At 39.8% G+C, this 26684-nt stretch overlaps 1 protein-coding gene and 1 long non-coding RNA gene across 5 annotated transcripts in view; one reads left to right on the forward strand and one right to left on the reverse strand.

Moving 5' to 3' along the window:
* CAMK4 (calcium/calmodulin dependent protein kinase IV) overlaps nucleotides 1-15121 on the reverse strand; it is a 276618-nt gene extending 261497 nt beyond the window's left edge. The window contains exon 1 of the mRNA XM_008991712.5: nucleotides 14906-15121. Within this exon, the coding sequence (XP_008989960.1) occupies nucleotides 14906-15066 (161 nt within the window). The 5' untranslated portion in view covers nucleotides 15067-15121. The remainder of the gene's footprint in view (nucleotides 1-14905) is intronic.
* Nucleotides 15122-15235: 114 nt separating this feature from the next.
* The window catches only part of LOC144581412 (uncharacterized), a 134893-nt gene continuing 123444 nt past the window's right edge, over nucleotides 15236-26684 (forward strand). For all 4 annotated transcript variants that reach the window (XR_013532177.1, XR_013532175.1, XR_013532174.1 and 1 more), the window contains exon 1: nucleotides 15236-15291. This is a non-coding gene — a long non-coding RNA (uncharacterized LOC144581412). The remainder of the gene's footprint in view (nucleotides 15292-26684) is intronic.

Raw genomic sequence — 26684 nt, forward strand, 5'->3', positions numbered from 1 at the left:
AACTGTCCTCTAATTAATCATTAAGCATCACAGGTTTTTCAAGGCTTGAGAATGCATTTGGAATAAGGTGAAAATGTGGTCAAAGACCCAGAGGAACACTGGGTTCCTAGTCTTGAGAAAGTTTCCCAAAGTGATCGTGTGAGCTGAGCCAGAATGCAGATCCAAGTCCTGATGAAAACATATGATACTCAAGATGGGCCAAGTTTTATTTTTTAATAGCTGAGCTTCTAGTTGGCAACAAAAATCCCATACCAGCTGCTGAGGAAATAATGTACCAGGAGCTGGCAGGCATTGGCACTTGGAAAGCCAACAGGTACGGATGCACAGTGGGATACCAAGGTGCTAGTGCCTGGAAGGCAAGAGAGAAAGTGGGGAGGTAGCCACAGAAGAATTGTCATAGTCTAGGGTCTGGCAAGGTGGAGGCATGCTAGGGAGCCTACCTCATATTTAAAAAAAAAAAAAGAGCAACTCAGAGTCAGCTTCAGCCATCCTAGATATAAAGTAAGTAAGGGGCTATAGCTCTTGTGACATGGGGTTCTGGCCTCCCTTCCCCATCATCTGTGAGAAAATGCTGGGCATCTGGGAAAGGAAAGCAGATCACTCCACAAACTGTGAAGTCAGACAGGTGTCAAATTGGAAAAAGGGTATGGGGTATCTTTGTCTGCTCTGCCCGCTATAATCAAGTGCCACAGACTGGGTGGTTTAACCAAAAATACATTTATTTTCACAGCTCTAGGGGCTGGAAGTCTGCAAATGAGTGCCAGCATGGCCAGGTTCTGGTGAGAACTCTATTCCTGGCTTGCAGAGGGCTGCCTTCTTGCTTGTCCTCTGTGATCAGGGATGAGAGAGTGACAGCGCGCAAGCTCTCAAGTCTCTTCTAATAAGAGCACTAATGCCTCATCACCACACCTAAACTTTAGAGTTTAAATACTGCTAATTTTATGCCAAAGGCCCATCTCCAAATCCCATTGTATTGGGAGTTAGGATCTCAATGCATGCCTTTGGCGGAATAAACATTCAGTCCATAAGATGGCGAGATATAAGGGAATGCAAGCTACCTAGGCTCTGGTGACAGGAAGGAAATGGAGAAATCAGGAGGGGACAGAAAAGTGCTCTGGGTCTAGGGATAACTGAACTCAGAAAACAAGAAGTAAAGTTGGTGAAGAGTGGCCTCCCTTCTGCCCCTCAGCCCTGTGTCTTCCCCTCTGCTTCCTACCCTCAGATTCTTTTCACCATGCTCCCCTGGCCTCTGGTTGTCAAAAGAAACACAGGAAGGCACACATGTCTAAAATAATTCCTTTGACAGTACATAAACATCAGGAATGTAAAGTTAATAACCCCTCTTGGAAGTTAAGTCAAGCTGCATTTCTTTTTTGATCAAAGATTTAAACATTTCAGTAAATGGCTTTTAAATAATATCCCCAAATAAAGATAGAACATGGAACAGACTATTTATGGTCTTATCTCCTTCAAGACCCTCTCCTTAGGTTTTCCTTCCCCTTCTGTGTTCAAGGCAGGGGATATATTACCCAAACACGTGACAGGAGATTGCTAATTGGTTACATAGCCATAAACAGGTTATAAGTCAAGCTTTTAAAAAAGAATGATTCTTTTCTAAAGGAAAAGCTGGAGGGATGGAGAAAGCCAGGAAACATAACTTTCTTCTAAATTTTCTCCTAGATATCCAGAACTAGTACTAGCATCTGTATGGTCTACAGAAGGAAGTAAAAATGAGCAAATATAACAATAAGTACATTTTTTAAAGGTAATGCATTTAAAAAGCACAAAATATGAATAAAATTTATGTGAGGATCCTCCAACACACTTAGAAAACCTTTCAAGCTTAGAGCCCTATTTACTCCAAAAGCTTCTCTGTCTCCTGAACAACATAAATATGGTGATCACCCAGAGAATTCAACTGAAAGACAATGCAGGTGCGCACATGCTTGGGACTAGAAGGGATCCTAGAGGTAGGTGATCTTCTCACAGAAGATGACAGTATTCCCAATCACTCAGAGATGGGGGCTCTTTAAAACAGAGAAGACTGACAAAAGACCAGAGCTCCTTGCATTCAAAAGGACTTTCAATTGTGAAAACCCCACTGGTACAACTGATTTATTACTCAGCAAATATTTAATGAGGGTTCACTATACACTAGGCATTGTGCTAAGATTTTGGAGACAGAGCAGTGAACAAAGGGACAGAAACCAGACCCTAAAGAGCCTACATTCCAATGAGAGGGAGACAGGTATTGTACAAGTAATTTCAATGTGCTAGTTTACCAGGGGGTTCCTATAGGAAAAACATCCTGAAGAAAGAGAGTTTAAGTACTGCTGATTTTCTTGCAGCTATTCACCTAATACCTCCGACATTTGTTCATTCACATAATGTTTCACAAACACTTAAGGGGTGGCAGGCATTAGGCTAAGGGATGGGCCAGTAATAGGAATAAAAGAGGGATGAGATATGGTGCTCCTCTGCCCAAGGAGCAGATGTGCTGGTGGTGAAAACCACAGAGCATTCGCCTGTAAGGCCATAAACATTAAAGATGGGGAATTATGAAAGGATATGAGAGCGGGAAAAGGGTAGAAATTTTCTACCTGGGGTTGGATGACTGTCCTGGAGGGATTCACAGGAAAGGTACATTTCAGGCCAAGAGCATTTCATGCACAACACCTCAGAGATATGAAGATTACTGAGGGGTCTTTGCAGCCAAGGCAGGTAGAGTGTAAAGAGCATGGGTGCTGAAGTCTGACAAACCATGTCTCGAGTCTCAGCTCTGCTCCTCTTTACCTGACTGTGAGCTTGGACAAGGTGTTTCACCATTCTGAGCCTCAGGCTCCTCCTTGTGAATTGGTGCTGATGACAAACACCTGGTGGTATTCTTGAACTAATTAGCGTGTGCTTAAAGACAGTAGAATCACACCAAGCTCCTAGTAAACATCCCATGATGGTAATTGCGAAGAAAAGTAGTGGGGAAGGGGGCTAACCTGGAAGTTGAGGTCAGATGATTGCTAACAAGCCTGTATAAACTGAACTAAGTAAGGTATTTACCCTATCAATACCCAATTGGGAGTCATTATCTCCAGCTTCCCACCTTGTGGCCTGTGTGGGAATAATATTCAGTTTATGTGCTGGGTATGGAGCTCAGTGTTTCACATTTGTGATGTCATTTAATAGTCCCTGAAATGATGTGGGGAAGTGGGGAACACACTACCACAATCTTAACTTTACAAATGAAGCCAAGTGAGGTGTGGCTTTATGCCAGAAGAGGCAGTGAAGTAACAGTTGTGTCCTGCCTGTTCCCGTCTTAGCCCCTGCCTTGCTCAGCAGACCATCTGCACCAATCCAGCTGCTCAGAACCACCTGCTTGGTGCTCCCACCTCAGAGCCACCCCAAGTAGCTCCTCGCCCACCTCTCCCATGAAGGGCAGCTTCCTAAGGATCACTCCCCTCCACCACTCAGCTCAGACCTGGACCAGCACTCTGCTGCCCTTGCCTGGCCCAGGCCAGAACCTTAGGCCATCCGCTTCCCCCAAGCCCAACAGCCTTGGCTCAGTCCCAACATTCCACTTCCTCAGTAGGTCAATATTTTAAAGAACTGTACTGGTTTTCTGGAGATCATCCTGAATATTTCCTCAGGCTCCCACTTCACTGGTGTGTCACACATACATATGACAAGCTCTGTTTATTAAGTTCTTAGTTTGCTTCTAGTTACAGGTGGCACTCAGGAGAGCTCAGGAGTTTACCTCATTGAACATTATTATTAGCATACATGTTCACATTGAGAGGAAAAAGAGAGGAAGAGCCCAGAGTCCCTCAGGAGTCACTAAAACGTTTCCACTCACAGAAGAAACATTTAGAGGCCTGTTAGAACTGAACACTCTAAGCCAGGCTGATTTATTGATTATATATTTTGAATTTGGTCACATTTAATAGCATAGTCTTATTTTCTCAGTGGTTGTCCTGACTGAGAGCTTTGAATAAAAATGACTCACTTGAATGAATAAGTAGCAGATGTTAAAATCCAGGTAAAGACTAATCTTAGACCAGTTTTCACAACTAAAGAACAACTTTGTGTGTCTGCTGGAGTCCTAAACGGAAGGTACCTGCTTACTAAGTTAAAGTAGTCATGAATTGTCCCTTTAAAGCAGTACAAGTAAGGCAGACCAAGCTAACAGTGCAAGATTGAGCAATGAAAGGGAAAATGCTAGCATAGATCTCTATTAAACAGTCTGTAAAGACCTAAAATAGGGAGATGTCAGTCAAATACTGCATTGTAGGTAACAAGACATGTGTGAGCACAATTAGAGATCTGTCATCTTCTCTACTTCTATGTTCCGGTTTGTAAAATCAATCAAGTGCTGTCTACAGGCATGACATATATCAAAGAAAATGCACTTTTAACAAAGCATGCTACTACAAACTTGTTAAGAAAATAGGTTAAGAATGTGTCCTATCCAGTATCTTTTTCAGAGACCATTCCAATCAGACAGTGGTCTCAAACTAGCTTTCCCTATTTTTTTCTAAGTAAATCTGTACAAAAGTACAAATTTACTTTAGTACCTGATGAATTTTTGAGCCATACCACCCTAAAACATGACTTAACAAGTAAGTGGTAATAACACATTTGCTAACAGGGTTAAGCTCAGCATCCTGGCTCTAATGCCCACAACTCTTCAAGTACTGCCCATACAACGCTTTAAGTCAATGCCTTTGGCTGCCCAAGCCAGCAGTTGGCAAAATTTGCCATGAAGTGCATCAGTTGTATTAAAATTCAGGTTCTTGCAAACAAACCCTATTTCTCTACTCTTTCTCCCTCTCAACTGCATGACCCTTTAATCTTTGTTGCTGAAGCCAAAGGTAACCTAACCCTCTGCTTGGTGTGCAAGCTGTATTCCTTTACTCTTGTTCTGTTTTCTTCTGTGTGACTGTTTGGGTTACAATGGCAGTAAGTTCTTATCGAAACCGTTCATCGGGTACTCTTGAAATGCATAACAATTGCACATATGTACCCACTTCCCCTTTCTGCAGAAAGACACACCTTGCAATACGATTTTTTGTTTGCATTTTGATCTATATATTTGCTTTAAACTCATTTTTCATAAAGTAGAATGTTATTTAAATATAAAGAAGATTATTCAGTGTCCATTTATGACTACCATTCTTTGGCCTAATCATCATCCAATAAAATGTTTTTGAGCACATGCTCCCAAACTGTGTACACTTATGTACCTATTAATGGTATATATGTGTTACTCAACTAACATTAATGTGCTTTTTAAGACATCCAAAAAAAATTAAAGACAAAAATTAGAAAAAGAAACCAAAATAGAATCTCCAATACTTTCTTCTAGCACCTCACTTTACTATATATTCCTTGGCTGTGGGTATCCCACTTTACAGACCTCTGCTACAGTCAAAATATGAGTGGATGATTTAACTCTAGTCTATTCAAAATATAAACAGGAATAATTTTAATTTTTCAAAAGATGGCTTAAACAAGGTCCCCATTTAAATGACCTTAATTATCCATCTGAGACATATGCATAGCATACAGGATTATTCAACACACAGATAATATATTAGCAAATGGAAAAATTAACTGAACTTTACTAGAGGTAAATCTTTCATCAGTGACTTATCTAGCATATTACTGTCACTCTAAATATAACAGAAGAATGATCAATTCGAAACATATTTAATTATTATGTACAAAACAAATTTCCCACCAACAGTCTTTTGAGATGAACACTGTTCATGGTATGGAAATTTAACTTACATGCCCGTCAAATAAATCCTCTTCATTTTCACAAACATTATGTAAAGCAAACGTTGGCCATATAATCAATATCAGACAGAAAGAAACAGGAGGAAGAAAGAGAGAGGAATGGAACTAGCCAACATGTTACATAGGTAAGAACTACAACTGTAACAGTTTCAGTAGATTTTGATAAAAGATGAGTATGCACTTAAAGCTTGTGCCCACGTGGAAAACTAACATAAAGTTGACACTTTCAAAGTGAAAGAGATACTAAAGGTAGTTCCTTGAATAAATGAAGATTTGATAACATTTTAACCTGAAATTCTCACACAACTGAGGAGGAACGGAAGTTTAGCTTGACTCATCTAGGTTAGCAAACCACAGACCAGACCTAGCAGCCATTTGATTTTGTAAGGTCTGCATTCTAAAACAGTTCTTGTATTTTTAAAAATCAAAAGAAGAATAATATTTTGTAATGTGAAAATTACATGAAAGTCAAATTTTACTGCCATAAATGGCATTTCACTGGAACACAGTAATGTGCTATTTGTCTGTATGTTGTCTGTGCCTGCTTTTTCTCAACCACTGCAGAGAGGAGAGCTGCAACACAAACCAAATGGCCTTCAAGCCTAAAGTACTTACTGTCTCTTTTTACCACTCTTTACCTGGTCTAGGTAACCAATCTCAGTCCAACATTTCTCCTTTCTTACCTAGCCACATGCTATGGGTTAATTTTTTTCCTTTTTAAAAAAAAATCAGCCTCATCAGTTTTCTCTTATCCAGCCCCATGTTTATCTACATTATAGGTAGTGGCAAATTCTGAGTTCCACAACCTCGGCCCAAGACCCAGCTGCTTCTATAGCTGCCATTTTTCTCTCACAGTAGTTACTTTATTTACAACTTGGTTTTCAAGTGACACAGACCCACTCTTTTTTTTTTAACGGGTTGTCTTTAGTCTGACATCAACTTACCCTACTAACCTTATCTGCCACTGCAATGTTCATGCTTTATAAATACTGCAAAACAAAAATGTATATCCTGAATTTTTCTGTCCTTTTTTTTTTTTGCCTCTTGTTAGAATGTATCATCTGCCTGATGTGCTGCTTGCCAGTGCTTTACCTATTAAAATCCTGCCAAATTTCAAAGTCTACCCTCTCCCATAAAGACACCCCAGACCTGTCAGAATTATCACTCTGTCATGAAGACAGCTACAGTTCTTAGATCTCTCTCTCATATCAGTTTTATCCATTCACTCATTCATTCATTAGGTTTATTGTTGGTGCCCTATTAGTAGTACCTATGTACTTGGGATAAAGAGCAACTTTTCATGAAATTGAAAAGTACCCTATGTACTTGGAGGCCAAATATTGTTTTATTTATCATGCTCATTCATATTCTAGCCCCTAAACTCACCCCAGATGAACTACCAGCATACATTGTCTAGGTCAGTATTACTGAAAAGGTTAGACCTATAAACAAGAGGACTTTAGGTAGCACAAAGGCATGGAATTAAATAACAAGGAATCAAAAAAAAACAAAACAAAACATCCTTCTCCTTTCAACTACTTTTCAATCATTCTGATTACATCAAGAAGAAAACCTCAATTTGTGCTACTCTGGTTTTAACTCCAGTAATCTTTGATAATCTCTTTTTTAACCAAGAGACCAATCCCCAGGTTTGCAGCCTTCTGCATGTGGACATCTATAGCTATAATTTACTAAAAATGCTATGTCTTCATTGCAATTTATTTTTTAATTTGTTTCTATTTATGGCATATACAATGTGCTTTTATTTATGGTTTCCAATTTAGTGAAAATTATATTCTTGGTAAATTAGGTTAACAAAAATAAGGTAATTTAAACAGAAACATTAGGCAAATTATAGCACAAGTAGAATACACATATAAAAGATATCTTATCATATTATATAGAAATGGGAGAAACATTTGGTAGTAGCAGATACTCAGTAAAGCCACATGAACATAATCTATCACCCTCCCTGTTGCTGTTCACTATCTATATAACTGAAAGAAAATGTGTAAAGACTAGCTTTAAGACATGATTCTCAAAAGGAGAGAGGGGACATATTTGACGATGTTTAGAGACAGTTTTGGTTGTGACAACTTACAAGGGTGTCGCCACTGTAAGTGGGTAGAGGCCAGGGACACTGTTAAACATCCTGCAGTGCACAGGACAGCCCCCATGGATTATCTGGGCCAGAATGTCTACAGGGCCTCAACTGAGAAACCCTAATCTAAGAGAGGAAGGTCTACATGCATTGCCCTTTGCCCATCACTATGAATCACTGTCTCTCCAGACACTGTTCTTTTTTTTATTTGATCTTTACCACTGACAAGATAATGACAGGAAAATCTCTGACAAACTGTATTGAGGGTCCACATCCTTTATGTACTAATACTGTGCCATCAATGTTTAAATCTAATCAAACCATTGGAATCATGAAATCTTCAGATAATCCTGTACTAAAAATAGATTTAAAAAATAATTAAGGTAAAGATCAATATAATTTGAGTAAAACCTTGACTCCAGCTGCTATCAATTTCATGAAAAGTTGCTCTTTATCCCAATTTCTATGGTTGTTTGACTCAAACACCATATTTTGCAGTATGAACTTGACCTTGAAATTTTAAAAAAGTCAATATTCTGTTTATTAGATATGTAGCTTTCCTGAAAGACAGTTAAAAAAAAAAGAGGAAAAAAATAAAAAATTATAACCATAAAATAACAACAAGTAGCTGAAACACTTCACTTGGCTAACACTGCTTTGTTCTTAACGTATTACTGCAAACACATAACCCACACATATATGTCTGAGGGTAAAGTGTTTACAAGGAAGTTCTTTGAAGCTATTTTGTGGTTAGTGTTCTTTCTCTCTCTCTTTCTCTCTCTCTTTATCAAGTCAAGTTCTCCAGAACAGTTTAGAAGCAGATGGCACCTGTGCCTTTTTTTTTTCCAAAATCTGGAGTTATTTTTAACCTTGTAACAGTATTTAAACATGGAAAATAGTGTGTTCTTAAAGCAATGATGTTATCATATTCTTCAGTTGACTTTAAGGCTTTTTACAATGAGTATATTTCCAAATTTAGCATTTACTATGCATTAACTTTACTGGATGGTATAGCTCAGAGGCATTTCATGCCTTTAAGTCCAACTTGATTTAACTCCTAATTCTGATGCACCTGTGGTAAAGTGATAGCGAAGGTGAAACTGAATCCTTTTCATTTCAGAGCCACAAAACACTCTGCCAACAGAAAAGTGGCATTATTTTTAACAACAGCAAACTACAGAGGTGGCAGTTATCAATACACTGAAGAAAGGAATCCAATGCTGATTGAGATTAGGGTTATTGTCAGGTTAGTTTTAGGGAAAAGAGAAATAGGTTACAGTATTCTCCTTATCCTAGGGTCACTAGAATCAATATCACTACAATATCAAGATCAAAAAGAACAGGAAGTGGTACACACGCTGCACCTGGCCCACTTCATTATCATTGTTTCGTCCTATTTAAAATCACTTGTTGAGCACCTGTTAAGTACTAAGTGCTGTGATAGGCAGGAGCACATAACAGTAAACAAGCCAAACCCACAGATTCTGCCTTACAGAAGCTTACAATCAGTGTTCCTGGGAAGAGCCTATGCAGCCCCAGTTTTTATTCTCCCACTTGCAATCCCACCTTGCTCCTGCATCAACTGCCTGAGAAAAGAATCAGATGCACAGAGAACAAGATAGGGATAGCACAAGTATATTTTTAATTCCTAGTTAGATTTAAAAAAAAAAAAAACCACCCCCAAGAGCTGAAGTTTCTAAGGGCAGTCTGTGTCACAGGAGATCAGCAGCCAGCAGTATACCTACCCCATAGGCTGTGGGGCCCTAAAGTACAGTGTCAGGGAAAAACCAAGGTGAAGCTCTCCAAGAAAACGGTTTGGGAAATGGATTGACCAAAAGAAAAGGAGAATCTGTTTTTTCACCAGCCATGCTGTGGACGGAATTGTGTCCCCTCAAAACTCATATGTTGAAGCCTTATCCCAATCCCAACATGATGGTATTTATAGGTGGGATTTTTGGGAGGTAATTATGCTTAGGATAAGGTTAGGTGGGTAAAGTCTTTGTCACGGGATCAGTACTCTTATAAAAAGAGGCACCAGAGAACTTGGTTTCTCTCGCTCTTCCCCTCTCTTTCTCTCTTCCTCTCTGCCTTGTGATGACACAGTGAGAAGGCAGCCATCTGCAAAACACAAAGAGAGCCCTAACTGAGGAAATGCATTGGCTGGGACATTGATCTTGGAATTCCTAGCCTCCAAAGCTGTTAGAAATGCATGTCTGTTGTTTAAGCCACCCAGTCTAAGATATCATGTTATATCAACTGAAGTCAAGAGGACTAATACAAGCCAAGAGCATTGGTTGAAGCCCTTCTCAGAAAATGCACACTTTTGTGTTTCCTTATAGAAAGCATTTGCTCACCACGACCTGAGGCCAGAGTATGCATTACCATGTAGAATATGCCACTTCTCGGCCTCTGAGTTCCTTCTCAACACAGCCCCTGGAACCCTCAGCCAGTTTAGATTACTGTGTGCCCAGTAGACCTTGGGGAGACACCAGAGTTTTTCCAAAATATTTGGAAGGGGAAAAATCAATAATGACCTGGAGGCTAAGATAGGATAATTTTTCTATAGAGAGCTGTACCAAAAGATACCACCCAAGGTTGCCAAATGGTCTGCAGGGAATTTCTTTTAAAGGACTCTGCCTCATAGCTTAATCTGTCACACACAGATTTATAGCCTAAAACAGCACTTTTCAAATCGAGTCACAACCCATTAGTGGGATGTAAAATCACATTGGTTCAGCCAACTTTTTTTAATAGATAAAATCAAACAGCATAGAATAGAACATATTAAAGTGCATTGCTGGTAAGAAGAATAAATATTGTTTTATAACATTGTTTCTCTTTCACACACACACATATACACACACACGCACCCCTTACTATTGAAATATATTTGGTTCCTAAGCAATAATACATATAGCAAGAGATCCTATATAATTAGTTTAATTGAGTTGACACACAAATGTATTTAAAAGTATAAATATATACACATAATTATGTATACATAAATGTGACACATAAATGTACTATTTAAAATTACATTGTAGTAGGCCGGGCGCGGTGGCTCACGCCTGTAATCCCAGCACTTTGGGAGGCCGAGGCGGGTGGATCACAAGGTCAAGAGATCGAGACCATCCTGGTCAACATGGTGAAACCCCGTCTCTACTAAAAATACAAAAAAAATTAGCTGGGCATGGTGGCGCGTGCCTGTAATCCCAGCTACTCAGGAGGCCGAGGCAGGAGAATTGCCTGAACCCAGGAGGCGGAGGTTGCGGTGAGCCGAGATCGCGCCATTGCACTTCAGCCTGGGTAACAAGAGCGAAACTCCGTCTCAAAAAAAATAAATAAATAAAATAAAATAAAATTACATTGTAGTGGGGAGGAGTATGCAAAGTCCCTAGCCTAAAGAAACTACAGTAAGTGGAATGGGAACTAAAATAAAATAAAATAAAGTCTCCAAAATAGTTTACAACATTCTTCTCTTGTCCTAATTATCTTACATTTGGTCTGGCTTCCTTCATTTTGTATGCCTGGGAATACATCTGGTTTTATTATCAACTTTCTTTCAACCTGGAACAACAGGGAGAAACTAAAGGTGGGACAACTGAAAACAGGACATGGATTTGCATACACAGACCAAATCTGCAACACCAAGTGGGCCAGGACACTTTCTGTCATTCCATGTGCCAAACCACAGTGCAGGTCTGGACCAGAGGCACCTTCCTTCTTCCTCAGAAAAGCCTTTCAAATGCCAGTTTCTCAAATCACTGGGCAAAAGACCAACTGCTCTCGAGGACATGGAGCCCTGAATAGGATTACAGCTAATTCATATTTTTAAACAGAATTGAATGTGTGTGTGTGTATCATCATTTTTGTAAACTTTAGGACCAACTCTATAAACAAAACACTGTTTTCAAATGTGATTTTAGGAAAATGACTTTGCCTGATACTCTTAAATAACCCCTCTACCCTATGTTCTCCCCATCAAAAGAAAGTAATCACATCTGTCTTGGTCTCAGTGGCTGCATGTGGATCAGTGCTGCCAGCACCTGCCTTCACAAGCACTACCCAGAGCTTCAGGTGGATATAGCTTTGGGAATTTAGCTCCCCTTGAGTTCCCAGACACATCCTCAGGGTGTATCATCCCAAAGGTCACTGTCCAATCTTCTTGCAATCAGGAGTCATTACTTTCCAACAGACAACTGTAATGGAGGAACCTACAAAACACTAATTCTGGTGGAGATCGTCTACTTTCTAGAGCTAACCACAACAGAAACATATAACATCAGAAGCACAGTTCTCTTAGCATATTAATGACAACTGCGTTGCTAATGAATTAGAGTCACACTGGCAGACAGATTTGGCCCAAGGCTGAAAGTAAGGCTTGAAACTAATGACCTGAGTTCAACTTCATCACTAGTGCAGGAAGAAAGAAGACTTTACTCAGCCAATACCTACAATGATCATTCTGCTGCATTCTCTGGCTCTGTTAATTCTTTATAATTATATCTGGAATAGTAGTTGCTTTATGTTTTAGGTTTATTTACTTAAAAATTTCTGATAATGAAGTGATACTTCTCAAAGTGTCAGCCAAATAGTATGCACCTCACCAATGCTGCCATCTACAGAGAACTTACCTAACAATACACGTTACTGCTGACAGATCCTAAGTAAGGCATTTTAGCTTGTATTGTTCCTCAACATAGTTTAATTCTGTGACCCTTTACAGTAATCAAAAGGCTAAATAACACAGCAAGAATCTTAGTAATGTATAGACAAAGGGTCCCTGACAGGATGGCTTTGACTTGCAATTTTTCAACTTTAAGATGGTGGGAAAGTGATAGCATTTAGTAGAAACTATTTCAAATTCTGATCTTTTCCTGAACTAGCAATATGTGGTAGAATACTCTCTCTGATGCTGGGCAGCGGCCATTAGCCACAGCTCCCAGTTAACCATAGGAAGGTAAACAACCAGAACTCTAGAGTGTTCTGTGTTTCCAGTGTTTTTTGAATATCGTGTTTTGTGTTTCATATCTCATCATGTCTACAAAATCCCATCTGTACGCAATATTTAGCAAATAAAATAGGCTTTATGCTAGATGATTTTGCCCGAATGTAGGCTAATATTAAGTGTTCTGAGCATGTTTCAGGTAAGCTATGCTAAGCTATGATGTTTGTTAGCTTAGGTGCAGTAAATGCATTTCCAACTTCTGATATTTTCAACTTATGGTGGGCCTATTGGGACATAACATCATTGTAAGTCAAGAAGCTTCTGTATAACTGATTAATATTTGTCCTCCAAAATTTACTGCAACACGTAATTCTGAACTGAAAAAAAAAAATAACCCAAACTTCAAATTTCTTAGTTTTTTCCTATGCAAGCTACCATCCCATAAGTGTGTACAACTGGCAGTTTTTTTCCCATTTCTCAAATTAAAGAGAATTTCTTGAGTTTCATGATGGTGAAGGTTATTCATAAAGACAACATGTGTGGATAAGTCAAGCCTATTTGAGGCATCTAGGGTTAATGTAACTCTGAAAGCAGACAGGCTGCTGGGATAGTCCCTGTAGCAGCATCAGGCACTTCCTCTACTACATGGCAGTTTATAAAACACCAAGTAAACAATTTTAAGTGGATCAACTCTTTACTCAGAGGTTTACATGGCTCCACTGTCACATATTGTAAAATTAATAACAGGTAGGTTTTGGATCTTACAAAAATTAACATCATTATCCTTTCATTTCAACCTACTACATAAAACAGATCTTCAGATGAATACTGAAAAACTTGATCAGAAATGGATGTTTATGTATACGTTATTCAGTGCTCAAATACTTTAAAACCTTTTTAACAGTGACAAATCACTGAATTCTCATTCAGAGGTTTGTCTTTTTTACACATCTTCTATATTCAATGAGCCTTCAATAGTAGTAGCAAATCATGGGGAGAGTGAGCAGTGATCATTACATCTTCCCACTAAGTACCAACATCCAGAATCCTGCTTTGCATCCTCTTGAAAAAAATAAAAAGGCTGTGAGCAAAACTAGTTCCAGCAAAAAGAGAATGGAAAATGAAATTGCAAAGTAGTAAGTACAGAAACTGTAAGTTGTCAGCAGTTGAAATTCCCTATACTAAAGATCCTGGATCTAAAATAAGTGTTGAAAGCAAGTCTCCTTACCTATGGATAGCAGAAAGAAAAGACGAAAAAAAGGAAGGGAAAGAAGAACATAATTTTCAATGAATAAAAATATGAGAACATATAGAATCATTCAGAAGGCCAAACTGCTACCTGTTTGGATATTCAGAGGAGGGATAAGGGACATATCTGCAATCCTAAGGAGATGGTCTGTTGCATATATAATTTAAATAAATAACTCCAATCCATGAAAGAAGAGAAGCGGCAGCATTCTCACTAATTACCATTGCCTGGATCCCAAATGCTGCTTTCTCTTTAAAGCCACAGTAGTTCATTATTCTGCCTTCAACTATCTTAAATGATTCATTTCTCCCTTCACTCCTCAGAAGACTCTGCAGGGAAGATAGTATTTAAGTTTAATTTTTCGTGTCACTTGCTGGAGAGCTTGATGAGGGGAAGGAGGAGGAATCTAATTTAATAATTCCGTCTTGATTTGGAGGGGCACCCTCCGGCCCCCACCCCAAAAAATAACTACACAAACAGGACCCTCTGTTAAGCTATAATCGCGAGCAAAGACATCACTTGGGAAAGCAGGGCCCACGTGCGGTGGGAGCCGTCACCCAAAGGAAGTGGCAGCCTGCGAGGAAGAGGGCGGGTGGGAGGGAGTCGATCCTACAGCTGCACCGGCCTAGGCGCTCGGGTGGGGTGAGGGAGACGGGAGCCGCACCTGAATGAAGGTTAGCTCTCCCCTGGACACTAACTAGGCGGGGAAACGTCGAAGGGCGGGCAGGCAGGCTCCCGCACCCTCGGAGCCGACGCTGCAAGAGGGACAAACCCCCGTGCACGCCGTGGGCTTCCCCAGCTGGAGCCCGCGCCTTACCGTCCCAGCTCCGACTCCACCTCGAAGAAATCGCTCAGCGCATCCCTGTTGGAGCCGTCGATCCAGTAATCCGGGACGAGGCTCGCGGTCCCGGGGGCCGCACTGGCGGTGACCGAAGAGCAGGACGAGGAGGAACAGGAGGGCACCGTGACTTTGAGCATCTTCGCAGCGGGACTCCGGAAGCCGCCGCCGCCGCCGCTGCCCGAGAGAGAAGCCGGCCTCCCGCCGCCGCCTGCGAACGCAGGAGCGAGAGAGAGGCGGCGTCCTTCACGCGCGCACACGCCCACCGCCGCCGCCCGCGCTCGCGGGGCGGGTGGGCGGGGAAGGGGCGAGACGCGGCGAGAGGGCGCGAGGGGGAACCCGGAGTCGCCGCCCGCCGGAGGGAGGTGAGCGGCACCGCGGAGGAGAGAGGCTCCCTCCCCCTCACTCCTTCCCTCCTCACCCACCCTCCTCCCGCGCCGAGCCTTTCCCGCCGTCCTCCCTCTTTCCTTTCTCCCTCCCAGGCCGTGGCTGCCGCGATGCAGGCTAGGGCGGCTCCGGATGCTGGAGCTTGGGAAAGGCTCAGGGACCCGCGCAGCATCCCCCGGGGGCCGGAGCTGGAGGGAGACCGGGCGCAGCGGGACGCTGGCTCCGGGTTGGCGAGTGCCGGGAGCACCTGGGTCCGGGCTACCCCGCCGGATAGCCAGAGAGGGACCTAGGTAGTGGTGGCGCAACTCATCCCTCCCTGAGCGCGTCTCCTTGGCGAGTCCCTCCTTTCTAGCACCGGCTAACCAGCCAACCCTCTGTAAGAGCTTATATTGGTAGCCAGGGAGGGTGTCCTGTGGTCGCCAATCCCTGAGGGCTTCTGTGCCTGGACCCAGTGAGAGCCGGAGGAGAAGGAAGCGCCCAGGTCCACACTGACCCGACTCACCTTTGAGTGAAGTCTTCAGTTGAAACAGACGCTGTCTGTTTCGCTGCTGGTGGCACTGCCTCCTCTGGCACTGCTGGAGCTCCTAAAAGAGCAGATACTAGGCTGTGTCGAGTTCAATCTCAGCATCTGAAGGCCAGCAACAGAAGTGGCTCAGAATTGCAGTTCTAGAAAGGCCTTTGGAAGCCAGCTGGTAAACGCTCTGCCTTAAGACAGGTCTTGTCCTCCTTCATGACAGAGAATATTGCTACATTTAAAACTCTCTTTCTCTTCCTAAGAGATGTCTCCCATCATAATCATTCTTACGTCCTGTCCATCAACTGTCATGGCTCTTCTTCTCAGTATTAAATATACATCACTTATACTACCCTTGAACTTTTTCTTTTCAGATTTCAGCAAAGACAAACAATTAGTCATATTCTGATACATATATATGACAGTTATATCACAATTCATTTCTGGCTAAATAGTACTAGGCCCTTTCACCTTATTTCATGGGTGTTATTTTAGCCTTTTTTCCCCTGACTTTCCTCTAAACTATTCCTAGTAAGTCTCCATTCCTGATAGCACAAACCATTAACATGGTTTAATATTTAATCTAATTTATGGATTTATTATTCTTAAAAGCCTGACTGCTATACTGGTGAACAAACAACCAAAAATATTCAATCAAGTAGTTACAGGAATGTGATTCCTAGCTGATTGGAAATGGAAAATAAAATAACAGTTATCCACCTCTTAACCACAGTGAGAATTTGAAGAGATGCATTCTCAGGCAATGCGTATGTGAGAACATCATAGAGTGTACTAGTACACACCCAGATAGTATAGCTTACTACACAGCTACACTAGATGAAATAGTCAATTGTTCCTTGACTGCAAACCTGTATAGCATTTCACTACACTGAATGCTACGGGCCAGCGGTCCCCACTATTTTTGGCACCAGGGACCGGTTTCTTGGAAGACAGTTTTTCCATGGACAGGGGGTAGAGAAGATGGCTTTGGAATGATTCAAGTGTATTACATTTATTGTGCACTTTATGTCTATTATTATTACATTCTAATATATAATAAAATAATTATACAACTCACCATAATGTAAAATCAGTGGAAGTCCTGAGCTTGTTTTCATGCAACTAGATGGTCCCATCTGGGGGTGATGGGAGACAGGGATAAATCATCAGGCATTAGATTCTCACAAGGAGTGTGCAACCTAGATCCCTCACATGCGCAATTCCCAATAGGGTTCATTCTCCTATGGGAATCTAATGCCCTCACTGATCTGACAGGAGCCAGAGCTCAGGCAGTAATGTGGGTGATGGAGAGCCCCTGTAAATACAGATGAAGCTTTCCTTGCTTGCAAAGCCCAGTTCCTAACAGGTCACAGAGCAGTCTGTGGGGTGAGGGTTGGGAACCCCTGCTGTAGGCAATCTTAACACAACAATAAGTATTTGTGAATTTAAGCATATCTAAACATAGGAAAGGTACAATAAAAATATTGTATAAAAGATAAAAAATGGTACACCTGTATAGGGCACTTATTATGAATGCAGCTTGCAGGACTGAAAGTTGCTCTGTGTGATGAGTGAGTGATGAATGAATATGAAGGCCTCTGACATTACACTACAATAGACTATAAATACTGTATGCTTAGGCTACACTAAATTTATTTAGCACAGTTTCTCTCTTCAATGATAAATTAACCTCAGTTTGCTGTAATTTTACTTTATAAAGTTTTAAATTTTTTAAAGCGTTTTGATTCTTTTTTATAGAAATCCTTAGCTGAAACACAAATACAAGATATTTTATACGAAATACATTGTAAAGCTGTACAAAAATATTTTCTTTATATCCTTCATCTATAAGCTTTCTTCTTTTTAAAACAAATTTTTTTTAACTTTTTGAACTTTGTTAAAAACTAAGACATACATACACACTAGCCTATGCCTACACAGAAACAGGGTCATCAATATCATATCTTCCACCTCCATATCTTGTTCCACTGGAAGGTCTTCAGGGGTGATAACGTGCATGGAGCTGTGTTATCTATGATGATAATGCCTTCTTCTGCAATACCTCCTGAAGGAGCTGCCTGAGGCTGTTTTACAGTTAACTTTTTTTATAGGTAGAGGAGAAAACTCTAAAATAACAATAAAATGTATAGTATAGTAAATATTATGCTAGTAGTTACTAGTAACACAGTATAAACTAGTAACAGTCATTTATTACCATTGCAAAGTATAATGTGCTGCACATAATTGTATGCACTATACTTTCAAGTGATTGGCAGCACAGTAGGTTTGTTTACAGTGGCATCACCATTAACGCATGAGTAATGTATTATGCTATAAGATTAGGCTACAATGTCACTTGGTGACAGAAATTTTTCAGCTCTATTGGTCTTATGGGACCACCATTATATATGCAGCTTATTATTGATTAAAATGTTGTACAGGATATGACTGTACAAAAACTATTCCTCATGATAATTTTATAATGATGAGCACAGACTCAATGTACAAATACTCTAACAAATAACAAGTATGTGCAAATTCATACAAATTCACTTAAATTTTTGCTTGTTTGGTAAAAGACTGAAAATGTCCACATGATGTTACTTTTCAGTGGATGGATTCACTATCATGTTGAAAAATCAAGTTCACAAGCAAAGCAAGTTAATACAGGTCTCTAAAGTAAATTCTAGCTTCACTCAGCAAGTTTCCCTTGGCTTGCACTGACCAGTGGAGAGATGGGCATGAAATAGTTGCTGGCCATTTTTATTCTCACTACTTTGAGGCAAGTCCAGCAGCAGCACTGCATGTAAATGCTTGCCTGTTGTTAGCAGTTTCTTTACGACATAAACCCAAAGCAAGCATGTTACATTAAAGGAGATGGTAAGCTTTTTTCTCCTGCTATTTTAGGTAACAATGGTGCAAGAAAGCCATTTCATGGTACAGAGGTGATTATAGAATTTATATTTATATTCAGCTTAAGTTTAGTCATTTGACATCTATGCTTTCCATAATTGACTTTTGTAAAAATGCTATTAATTGAAGTTTAAAAACAGAATATTTGTATAATCAATGCAGCTTACTTTTGAGACATAAATAAAAATTAATAAATATTATATTAAAATACGTGGAACAGGAATTAAATATACAAAATGTACCATTACTTCTTATCAACCCTCAACTGAAATGACCAGAAAAGGAACAGGGTTATTGTCTTACAAAAAGGAAAAAAAGAAGCGATGTCAACTGAATCTTGAAAATACAAACAGTAATAGACATAGAGGAGTTAATAAACCTAAAAGCTAGATTTGCAATGGGAAAGCCAATAAGAAATTTAATCCCTATTATAAAATCAAGATATGTTCAGAAGTTAGAGTACTACATAGTTCTGAAGGTGAGGCATAAAACAGAGAACAAAACATTGGTGAACAATAAAAAGTTATTAGGCCCCTTCATCCAAATTGGAAAGGAAATAGTCAAATTGTTTTTGCTTGCAGATGATGTGATTTTACATTTAGAAAACCCTAAAACTCCACCAAAAAAAAAAAAAAAAACTGTTAGAATTGACCAATCCTGTAAAGTTGCAGGATACAAAATCAACATATAAAAAGAGTAGCATTTCTGAAATAGAAAATGAAAAAGTGATCCCATTCATAATAGCTACAAATAAAACAAAATATCTAGATATAAACTTAACCAAAGAAGTGAAAGATATCTATAATGAAAACCATAAAACATTGATGAAAGAAATTGAAGAGGACCCAAACAATGAAAAGATATTTTATATTCATGGATTGGAAGAAACAATATTTTTTAAATGCCCACACTACCCAAAGTAGTCTACACGTTCAATGCAATGTCTATCAAAATGCCAATGACATTCTTCACAGAAATAGGAAAAATCATCCTAAAATTTAAGTAAAACCGCAAAAGAATCCAAATAGACAAAGCAATCCTGAGGTGGGGGTGGTGGGGAAAGCTGGAGTTATCACATTACCTGGTTTCAAATTATAATACCTAATATTGTAACCTAAAATATATGTATGATCTATATTAGGTTATATATATATAATATATATAATACCTAAGTATAGTAACCAAAAGAGCATGATACTGGCATCAAAACAGATACATAGAACAGTGGGACAGAATTTGACTTACAGTCAAATCATTTTTGAGAAAGGCATCAAGAACATACATTCTCTTCAATAAATGGTACTTGGAAAACTAGATGTCCACTTGCAGAAGAATTAATCTAGACCCCTATCTCTCACCATATACAAAAATCAAGTCGAAGTGAATTAAATACTTTAATACCTGAGACTATGAAACTACTAGAAGAGAATATTGGAGAAACACTTGAGTTTATTGGTCTGGGAAACATTTCTTGAGTAAGGTCTCAAAAGCACAGGCAACCATAGCAAAAATGGACAAATTGAATCATATAAAGCTAAAGTTTCTACACAGCAAAGAAAACAATAAAGAAAAAGTGAAGAGACCACCACCGAATGGGAGAAAATATCTGCAAACTATCCATCTGACAAGGGTTTAATAACCAGAATATATGAGAAGCTCAAACAACTTTATAGGAAAAAAATCTGATTGAAAAATGGGCAAAAGATCTTAATACACATTTCTCAAAAGAAGGCATATAAATAGCCAACAACTGTATAAAAATTACTATTCACCAGAGAAAGGCAAATCAAAGCAAGGAAGTGTCTCACCCCTGTCTTTCTGATAAATGGCTTTTATCAGAAAGACAGGCAATAATGAATGTTGGTGAGAATGTGGGGAAAAGGGACCCTCTTACACTGTTGGTGGGAATCTAAATTAGTACATCCACTGTGAAGAATAGAACAGAGATTCCTCAAAAGTAATAAACTAAAAATAGAACTACCATGTCATCCCACAATCCCACTGCTAGGTATATATCCAAAAGAAAGGAAATCAGTATATCGAAGAGACATCTACACTCTCATGTCTATCACAGTACTATTCATGATGGCCACAATATGGAATCAACCTAAGTATCCAGCAGTGGATGAATGGATAAAGAAAACATGGTATGTATACACAAGGAAATATCATTCAGCTGTAAAAAGAATTCAGTCTTGTCATTTGCAACAACATGGATGAAACTGGAGGATATTATGTTAAGTGAAATTAGCCTGGCAGAGAAAGTCGATATTGTATGTTCTCATTCATATGTGGAAGCTAAGAAAAATATTGAACTCTTAGAGAGTAGAATGATGGCTATCAGAGGATGGGAAGGGTAGGAAGAAGGAGGGGATAAAGAGGGGATAGTTAATGGGTACAAAAATACAGTTAGTGGGAATAAGATTTAATGTTCAGTAGCACAATAGGGCAACTATAGTTAACAGTAATTTATTACATATTTCAATATTAACTAAAAGTGGACTTGGAATATTTCTAACAAGGAAGTGATAAATGCTTGAAGGAATAAATATTCCAGTTGCCTTGATTTGATCATTATACATTGTATGCATGTATAAAGATATCACATTTCCCATACATAAGTACGACTATTATGTATTCATAACAAAATGTTTTTTAATTAAAGTTTTTAAACTTTCTAGGTAACCTCTTCTAACAATTTACAGCCAAAAAACACTCCTACCAAACTGTAGAAGATAATATATTTAATTTTATAAGTGTTGAACAAGGAACAAAATATGTTTTAGGTCAGAAGATACAGCTGAGACCATATTGAAAACAGAGATTAAGTGAAACTGTGTACAATAAGCAGTGAGACCTCTGAGGTCACAGGCTCCCAGAAGGCTGAGAAATTGGTTTACGTCTATTTTACCCCTAGCCATACAGCAATTGGTGGATTCTTCACTGAAGAAAATAAGTAACCTAAGGAGGGGTAAGCCTATGAATACTGACACTGAGATACCCCAACAAAATATCCTCATTTCTGTAAATCACCTTAGAGTGAAACCTAACCCAAAGTTTCTAATGAGTTACTTAGTGTCTCATTCATATATGAAAGGGCAAGATTCCATTCTGTTAATGGCAGAGAAGCTGGTATTACTAAGCCTCCTGCATATAAAGATTACAATCTCTTGACTAAATATAAACACAGTTACTTAAATGTGCAGAATAACAGCCAGAATCAGAAAACTGGAAATGATGTAACCCATTAAAGAAAGAAACTTTTCGGAATGAGATGTACATTTACTTGGCATTTTCTCTGAGGGCACTCTGCAAGCAGCACAGGACAGCTACAACTCAAATAGAAAAATGTTGGTCTTATTAGCTTGAGGTATTCAGAAAACAGAATTCAAGGCTGGCAGAGAGGTTGGAATTTGAGAAAGAAATTCCAGAAAGAAGAGACAACAGTGAAAGAATAAAAAAAAATCTGTATATAAACTGTCATCAAATATGACACTGAACTACAAGTGTGTAGAGGAGACTCTAAGGAACCCAGCAGAAAGCAATGAGCAATAACTGGGATTTAAAAAGAGCTAAGAAGAAATTTTAGCTGTTGCCCCTCATAGAGGGATAAGGTTTGGAATATAAGTACCACCAGGATAAATGTGTTAGGGGAAATACCCAAAAACAGACAAACCAAAAAAACCTCTTAAAGTAAAAGAAAACTAACTTATGAATCTCAACGAGTCATTGCCAATGTTCAGTATGCAATAAAAAAAATTACTATACCTGCGAAGTGACAGGAAAATGAGAACAATGGTCTTTAAAAAATTAATAGAAGAAAACCTACCCCAGAATGATTCATATGTTGATATTCACATAAAAAGGATTTAAAACCACTATTATAAATGTTTAAAGAATTAAAGGAATTATTATCATAATGAAATGGGGGAAAAACAAAAAAAAGATGATTATAAACAAATGGGGGTGGTCTTACCAGAGAAATGAAAACTATTAAACTGTTAAAGCTATTAAAAAGGAACAATTGGTGATTGAAGCTCTTGCTGGATGCGCGGAGAGGGTGAGTCGGGGACGCATTTCCAGACGGATATTAGTTGCCCACAGACCGGGGAAATTCCCAGGTATAAAAGAGACGCGGGATGCCAGGCAGAGGCCTAGGCTGGTGTAGCTGGCAGGCGGTGCGGCTGCGGCCCGCGCCGGAGCGCTGAGGCGCTCCACTGTGCTCCATACAAAAGTGCACTGTTGCGGGTGCCCTGTAGAACTGGCAAACTGAGACCTGAGAGGGCTGAACGTTAGACTGAATGGGACTTGGACAGTGAGCCAGCCCAGGAAATCCCAGGAAAACGGCGTTTGAGGTAGCGCAGTGTGACAAACAAAACGGCGATTCCAAACGCTCCCGTGAGGAGGTTTTCTTAAATCGCAGCTCCGTGGGGGAGGGGCGTCCGCCATTACCGAGGCAATCAGCCCGTACTGAGGTACACGCCCATTGCTGACGCAGCCTGCCGGTGCCGAGGCAACCCGATACAACAGAGAGACTCTGCCACAGGGCGTAGCCCATGGCAACAAGGCGGAGACTGCAGCAGAAGGGCAGAGCCTGCAGCAACAGGGTGAACCTCACACCAGCAGGGCGGAGCCTCGGCAGGCAAAAAGTGACTAGACTGCCTCCTAGCTGGGCAGGACAGCAAGGCGGACACTCACGAGGAAAGCCCCAACCCCCCCAGACAGAGCATCTGAGAAAAAAAAGCGTTTTTTTTTATGAGTTATGTTGCAGCAGAATTAAACATAGCAGCCTAACAGCCCTGAATGAACAACAGAGTTCACAGCTCAGCACTTGAGCTCCTACAAAGTACAGACTGTCTCCTCAAACAGCTCCCTGACTCCTGTATATCCAAAAGACTGACATTTGGCAGGCATCATTCTGGGACAAAGATAGTAGAAAAAGAAACTGGTAGCATCCCTCGCTGTTCCGCAGCTGCTATAGGTGCACCCCAGACAAGCAGGGCCTGGAGTGGACCTCAGCAGTCGCACAGTGAAGGGGCTAGACTGGTAGAAGGAAAACCAAGTAACAGAATTAATTCATTATCAACAATCTGGGTGTCCACTCAGAGACTCAATTGAAAAGTCAGCAAGTACACAGACAACAGGTGGATAAATCCACAAACATAGGAAGAAACCAGTGCAAAAAGGAGTAAAACACATGAAACCAGAACACTTCGCCGCCTAGAAAGGACCAAAACTCCTCACCAGCAAGGGAACAAAGCTTGATGGAGAATGACTGTGACGAAATGACGGAATTAGGCTTCAGAAGGTGGATAATGAGAAACTTTTGTGAGCTAAAAGAACATGTTTTAAATCAATGCAAAGAAACTAAGAACCTTGAAAAAAGATTTGAGGAAATGATTACAAGAATGGATACCTTAGAGAGGAATATGAATGAATTAAAGGAGATGAAAAACACAATACGAGAACTTCGCAAAGCATGCACAAGTTTCAATAGCTGAATTGACCAAGCAGAAGAAAGAATATCAGAAGTCAAAGATCAACTCAATGAAATAAAACGAGAAACCAAGATCAGAGAAAAAAGCGCAAAAAGGAATGAACAAAGTCTCCAAGAAATGTGGGACTATGTGAAGAGACCTAACCTACGTTTGATAGGCGTACCAGAAGGTGACGAAGAGAATGAATCCAAGCTGGAAAATACTCTTCAGGACATTATCCAGGAAAATTTCCCCCACCTAGCAAGACAGGCCAACACTCAAATGCAGGAAATACAAAGAACACCACAAAGATATTCCGCAAGAAGAGCAACCCCAAGGCACATAATCATCAGATTCAACAGGGTTGAAATGAAGGAGAAAATACTAAGGGCAGCCAGGGAGAAAGGTCAGGTCACCCACAAAGGGAAGCCCATCAGATTTATAGCAGATCTCTCGGCAGAAACTCTACAAGCCAGAAGAGAGTGGGGGCCAAAATTCAACATCCTTAAAGAAAAGAACTTTCAACCCAGAATTTCATATCCAGCCAAACTGAGCTTCAGAAGTGAAGGAAAAATAAAATCCTTTGCGAACAAGCAAGTACTCAGAGATTTTGTCACCACCAGGCCTGCTTTACAAGAGCTCCTGAAAGAGGCACTACACATAGAAAGGAACAACAAGTACCAGCCATTCCAAAATCACACTAAATGCTAAACAGCATCAACATAATGAAGAATCTACAACAACTAACAGGCAAAACCAGCTAGCATCAAAATGGCAGTATCAAATTCACACATAACAATATTAACCCTAAATGTAAATGGACTAAATGCACCAATCAAAAGACACAGACTGGCAAATTGGATAAAAAGCCAAAACCCATCAGTGTGCTGTATCCAGGAAACCCATATCACATGCAAGGATACACGAAGGCTCAAAATAAAGGCATGGAGGAAGATTTACCAAGCAAATGGAGAGCAAAAGAAAGCAGGAGTTGCAATTCTCATCTCTGATAAAATAGACTTTAAAGCAACAAAGATAAAAAGAGACAAAGAAGGCCATTATATAATGGTAAAAGGATCGATACAACAAGAAGAGCTAACGATCCTAAACATATATGGACCCAATACAGGAGCACCCAGATACATAAGGCAAGTTCTTAACAACTTACAAAGAGACTTAGACTCCCACACAATAATAGTGGGAGACTTTAACACTCCACTGTCAATATTAGACACATCAACCAGACAGAAAATCAACAAGGATATCCAGGGCTTGAACTCAGACCTGGAGCAAGCAAACCTGATAGACATTTACAGAACTCTCCACCCCAAATCCACAGAATATACATTCTTCTCAGTACCACATCACACCTACTCTAAAATTGACCACATAATTGGAAGTAAAGCACTGCTCAGCAAATGCAAAATAACTGAAATCATAACAGACAGCCTCTCAGACCGTAGTGCAATCAAGTTCGAACTCAGAATTCAGAAACCAACCCAGAACCGCACAGCTTCATGGAAACTGAACAACTGGCTCTTGAATGTTGACTGGATAAACAACAAAATGAAGGCAGAAATAAAGAAGTTCTTCGAAACCAATGAGAATGAAGACACAACATGCCAGAATCTCTGGGACGCATTTAAAGCAGTCTCTAGAGGAAAGTATATAGCAATAAGTACCCATATGAGAAGAATGGAGAGATCCAAAATTGACACCTTATCATCAAAATTGAAGGAGCTAGAGGAGCAAGATCAAAAAAAACTCAAAACCCAGCAGAAGACAAGAAATAACTAAGATCAGAGCTGAACTGAAGGAGATTGAGACACGAAAAACCCTCCAAAAAATCAATAAATCCAAGAGCTGGTTTTTTGAAAAGATCAACAAAATAGACAGACCACTAGCCAGATTGATTAAAAAGAAAAGAGAGAACAACCAAATAGATGCAATAAAAAATAATAAAGGGGAAATCACCACAGATTCCACAGAAATTCAAACCATCATCAGAGAATATTACAAACAACTCTATGCACATAAACTAGTAAACCTGGAAGAAACGGATAAATTCCTGGACTCCTGTGTCCTCCCAAGCCTAAACCAGGAGGAAGCTGAAACTATGAATAGACCAATAACAAGGGCAGAAGTCGAGGTGGCAATTAAGAGCCTACCACACAAAAAAAGCCCAGGTCCAGACGGGTTCGCAGCCGAATTCTACCAGACACACAAAGAGGAGCTGGTACCATTTCTTCTGAAACTATGCCAAATAATCCCAAAAGAAGGAATCCTTCCCAAATCATTCTATGAGACCAATATCATCCTGATACCAAAACCTGGCAGAAACCCAACAAGAAAAGAAAACTTCAGGCCAATATCCATGATGAAAATAGATGCAAAAATCTTCAATAAAATATTGGCAAGCTGATTGCAACAGCAAATCAAAAAACTTTTTCATCATGATCATGTAGGA

This window comes from Callithrix jacchus, chromosome 2 (assembly GCF_049354715.1).
Source record: "Callithrix jacchus isolate 240 chromosome 2, calJac240_pri, whole genome shotgun sequence".
Lineage (NCBI taxonomy): Eukaryota > Metazoa > Chordata > Mammalia > Primates > Cebidae > Callithrix > Callithrix jacchus.